The 5,296-nt window shown below is 29.4% G+C and overlaps 1 protein-coding gene across 1 annotated transcript; it reads right to left on the bottom strand.

Moving 5' to 3' along the window:
* Nucleotides 1-528: 528 nt before the first annotated feature.
* Nucleotides 529-1,868, bottom strand: LOC107851250. The gene is made up of 2 exons (XM_047411067.1): nt 1,544-1,868; nt 529-866 (listed from the first exon to the last, which is right to left on the bottom strand). Exons 1-2 carry the CDS (start codon nt 1,866-1,868, stop codon nt 529-531), a joined length of 663 nt encoding a protein of 220 aa, XP_047267023.1.
* Between the last annotated feature and the right edge of the window lie 3,428 nt (nt 1,869-5,296).

The following is a 5,296-nucleotide window of genomic DNA, read 5'->3' as shown; positions in this document are numbered from 1 at the left end:
AGAATTCATGTCACAGTTGACATTGTTTATCCAAATCAAAACATAAAAGAAAAATTAAGAAAATTGGACTAGAAAAAAAAATAGCTAACCTTAAAATTTAGGAGAACAAAGTGATAAAAAGGGTGTAACTGAAAAAAGAAATAGAAAAGAAGAATAATATCCTTGTAAAATATCTATGAGGTGATAGAGCTAAACAGTGGCGGAGCCAGAATTTTGGTTAAGGGAGTTCATGCTTTTAGAAAAAGAAGTGGGTCATAAAAGAATATTGTAAATCGTATATTGAAGACGAAGAATCTTTGAACCAAACTAATCATAAAAAAAAGATATAGGATAACAAGTTGAAGCATATATTATAAAAAAGTCAACAAAGCAAATTCTATTAATAAAAGCTTTATTAGAAAATATAATTACAAGTGCACTCAGTGACGCCCTTTGAAATGTTTTTATAATACACGCATTAGAAATATTCTTAAATACTCTTTTTTCTACATAAGACACTATACAACCATCTAAGAATTCATCATCCATTCAATTCCGAAAATCATTCTTGATATACTTCATTGATAAAAAAGTTCTTTCAACTGATGTTATGGCAACGGCTAGAAGCAAAGCAAACTTCACTAACAGAAATACAAAAGGATAACTTAAATGCTTCTTTGTCTCAACCAACTTTCTTACAAAAATTTCAAGTCTGCCTAAACTAGAGAATCTTTTATCAATATCACGAACATCAATAATATAATTAACAAGTTGATTCTCAAGAGCCCTCATCTTAAATTCATCAAAGTTATCAGGATATAATTTATGCATCACCAATATCCTTTTGATGTCAAAACTAGAAAATGAATCAATTGGATTCAAGAAATCTACACCATTAAGAAAATTACTTGCCACCTCATTAAAACGGTCATTAAGATCTTATATTTGTCAATCAATAATTTTATAAAACACATCCACACGATAATGGTGCAAAGTAGTATAATCAACAACTTACGTCGTGATCTCCCAGAGTTAGCATATGACTCATCATAATTGGGAAATGAAATACTATGTTTGATACAAAATGTTTCGACCTTTTCTTTAAACGAATCCCAACCAACATTCTTTTATAAAAGAGGATCCCATTCATTATCTCACAATGCTTGTAATCTTCTCTTTACTAGTTTTACAAGAATCATGGCATTATCAATATCCTATTCCTTTTTCTGTAATGACACATTAAGATCATTTGTGATTCCTAAAACATCAATTATCAAATGCAACAAAAAACAGTCTCAAAAGTTTGACAACTTCTGAGAAATCCCAATGCGCGAGCTTTTTCTTTCGAAGTACTTACATTTTCAACAAGAGAATCAAGTACATAAACAATGGAGGAAAAGTTACTAATAAAGTTTTCAAATGATTTGTAGTGAGATCCCCAACGAGTGTCACTACCTTTTAGAAACCGCAACAAGATTCAATTGAAGTTGATGAGCAAAATAATAAACTGAGTGAGCCGATCTACTTTCTTGTCTAATTAATATTTTAAGACCACCTAACTCACCTTTCATATTGCTTTCCACATCATAACATTGCTCTCGTACTAAAGCTAAAGTTAAAGAATGGTTAGCAAGTACATCCACAATTGCTTTCTTTAGAGATAAAGCGCTAGTATCTTTAACATGAACAAGTCCAATGAATGCTTCCTTCACAAATCCCTTTTTATCAACATATCGTAAACAAATAACCATTTGATCTTTGTGTGATATGTATCTTGATTCATCAACCAACAAAGAAAAGTAATCACCATCTAAATCCTTTATTATAACTTTAATTGTTTCAATCTTACATCCAGCCACAATATCTTTCTGAATATCATGAGAAATCATTTTATTATTTTTTGGAGCTTTTTCTAACACATAAGGTTTAATGTCATCACATCTATCCGCAAGTCAAGAAAGTTCTTCAAGAAAATTACCTTTGTTCAAGGATGATTCACTTTTATCATGACCACTGAGTGCTAAATCTTGATTTAGAATAAATCAGACCACATCGATTGAAGCATTTAACCGAATCTGATATTCATTCTTACTTTTCTTGTCCAACATGTAAAATGTATCTTCAATAGATTTTTCTTCCCTCATAAGATCTTCACACTTCCTTTTTGATTGATTATGAATGTTATTCGAAGGACCAATGTGTGTTGCAAAGCTATCTTTTCTATGCCAATTTCTAAATTCCTTCGTCAAAAATATATTAACACTACCTTGATGAATTCTTTCTCCTTAAAATAAATAACAAGGCAAATAATAAGTTGCATCTGGACTTACACTATATTCCAACCAATTAGAATATTCGTCAAACAATTTAGAAACAAAACGGCGTAGAGTTTCAAAAAAGTCTATTTGAGGAAACTCATGATCTCGAGGTTGGCAAGGACATTTTAGAATGTATGCCCTTCTTATCTCATTACGAATGTTTGAAGGATAACTCAAAATCAGAGGTCTTTCAGTGGGGTCATCCTTTAGATCATTTATATCAAATTTTATCTCTGAGAAGAGTGAGATGGTATTTCTATTTGAGAGACATCTTCATCTCGGCATGATTGATTTTGAGACGTTGAACTTATTTTTGGAACTTAATGAAAATACTTCTCCAAGCTCATTGAAACCTCAAACTGAAATAAAGCCAAGCGCATCACACTTATTATTCAATTTCAAAAAATAAAAAAATCATGAATGCTTGAAACATTGTCCGATTTTCTCAATTAATATTAACTAGCAAGTTATCTAGTAGACAAAACTAGAATATTAAAAGTTACTTAGTCCAAAATAAAAAAAAAATGAACAAAAACAAATTTAAGGGGAAAAAACTAAAATAAAGGATAAGAAGAATTAAAGAATACTTTTTTACAATTCACACTCCAATAATCGTTGAAGAAAAATTATAACGATAGATCATTGAAGCTTGAAGACTTTAACACCAAATTTTTAATTAATTAGTATCAAATATAGTAAAAGGAGTAAAGAATTTCAATTGTTTTAAGAATAAGATTGTGGTGAAGGGATAAAGAAGTGTAAGAGTCAAAAACTAGGTTTTACCTATTATTTTTTAATCTTTTTTTAAAAAGTATGCATTAATTTAAAAATAAAAAAAATCAGTTTTATTGGGCACAAAGCTGGGCAAAACAACAAATTTTTTCGTCTACTACTTTTTTTTATAATTTTAAGTTGGGCTTCATGCCCTTTTATTAAAAGAAAATTGGGTCAATTTTAAGTTGGGCTTCATACCCTTTCCTTAAAAGGAAAATGGGTCAATGACCCGGCCCAAATACTTAAGGACTTGTTTCCAGTTCCCTTCTTTAAAAAGGGGAATAAAAGAAACTGCAGCTAGTGGGGATCAAACTTGCATTGCTAATGCGAATTTGCACACCCTTGACCGTTAGGTTGTGCATCACTAGCTTGTTAAGAGTGTTCAATAATATGTATATAATCAGATATATCTATATTTAACTTATATATCTAAAAAAAATTCGACGAAAGGTGTTCATTTAATCATCCTTTGGTGGCTGTAGCTCCTCCCCTAATCGGCTAAAGCCACCTAAGTGATAAAATGTATTGGCAATGAAAACAAAACCCACGTCATTTTAGTAGTGGTACACCTTCTTAGACAAAATGACAAAAATATCTTTACCTTGAAATTTAATGACAAAAAGACATGTTGATACCACTTTCCACTTGGGCTTGTGCAATAGTAGAAAATTGAATAGTGTTAGAAAGAATATACTTTTATATATTTAATTATGTATTCGACATGTTCTTCACTTATAGTTAAGTAACTTTTTTCAATAATGAATAGTGGTGAGATTTGAACACAAGACATGCATGTTCTGATATTATATTTAGTTGTGTGATTATCTCATCTAAAAAATTATGTTATTAAAGAGAACACATTTTATATTCTTAATAAACTTATGTACATGCAAACCTAAAACAAAAATATTCCATTAATAAAGGGTGTGTTAATTTGGTACTGAGGAAAATATTTTCATGTTTGGTCAGACTAAGTTTTAAAACTATTTTTTCAAGGAAAATGAGTTCTTTAAAAATGAGAAAAATGATACATAAGAAAACAAGTTCTACAAATGACATTCTAAGTAGGCGTTTGAACATGAGATATGAAGTGTGTAATTTAAAGTCATAAAATTTGTATTTGGACATGTGATTTCATCTTATGATTTCATCTCGAAATTTCATATCATGATATGAATTCTCAAATTCTTCAAAAAGTGTAATTTAAGATTTTATATCATGATTTGAATTCTTTTAAATACAAAAATTGACCCACAAGTTTATACTTTATAAAAAAAATACCACACCATTTATATCTAACGACTATTTATTTCATATGTAAATAAAATTTATAATTCATATTATTACTTTTTAAACCATTTATATCTCATCTAACTACTACTCTCACCAACATAAATTATTGTTACTTCAAATCAATTCCCACTTTATCAATGTGGGAGGAATATATTAAAGAGTAGTACACTATAGCTCATGTTCAATTTTACTTTTTTATTGAACTAAAATTTAATCAATAAATATTGTAATTTTTAATAATAGCTTTGTGATAGTGTATTATACTTTGTTTTAAACTTTTGCTTGTTTGGTAACATTATATAATGAATTGAGGCAATTTGATAGTTTTTAGAATTTATGAGGTTTTTATGAGAAAATATACAACATAAAAAAGTCCAAATCATATTTCCAAACAAAACTTCAACTTCATCTGATAATTTCAAGTCATGATTTCATATCATAATTTCATCTTGCATGATCAAATGGCCCTAAGTTCACTGTCACTTTCCTACCCATGAACCCATCCACTCCACCCACTATGAAAAAAATTTGAAATTAGCTACAAACTTTACTGATAAGCTCGTAACCAATAAAAGTTCAAGATAATTTGTCACTAAATAGGATCAACGATGAATTTTGTAGTGAAATATGTTCGTCATCAATTCCGCTAATTTTCAGTAGTGACCTCCACACTAGCTCCTACCCTTTACGCCACCCTCATACTACGGGTTTGTCAAAACGATATAAAATATTTTTATGATAATATCTTTTATTTACTTATCAAATATTTGAAAATAAATAAGAAACATTTTCCAAGAAAATCTTTTTGAGAGAAAAACATTTTCCTTCTTACCAAACACATCCTTCAAGATTTAATTTTAAAAAGCAAGTACACCCACAAAGTTCACCAATGATGTCCTTTACATGCTCAAATTGGCTAGTCTTTTGGGACC

The sequence above is a fragment of the Capsicum annuum genome, chromosome 1 (assembly GCF_002878395.1).
Source record: "Capsicum annuum cultivar UCD-10X-F1 chromosome 1, UCD10Xv1.1, whole genome shotgun sequence".
NCBI classification, from domain to species: domain Eukaryota; kingdom Viridiplantae; phylum Streptophyta; class Magnoliopsida; order Solanales; family Solanaceae; genus Capsicum; species Capsicum annuum.
Note: the sequence above shows the minus strand (reverse complement) of the source record. Positions and strands in the feature narration are given on the sequence as shown.

Bases quoted from the DNA above. Each gene is read 5' to 3' on its own strand.
- LOC107851250 (XM_047411067.1), bottom strand. From the start codon at position 1,868: ATGATTTCTCATGATATTCAGAAAGATATTGTGGCTGGATGTAAGATT. The intron at 867-1,543 runs GTGAGTTAGGTG...TTAATGGTGTAG, and splicing joins TGTGGAAAGCAATATGAAAG to ATTTCTTGAATCCAATTGAT.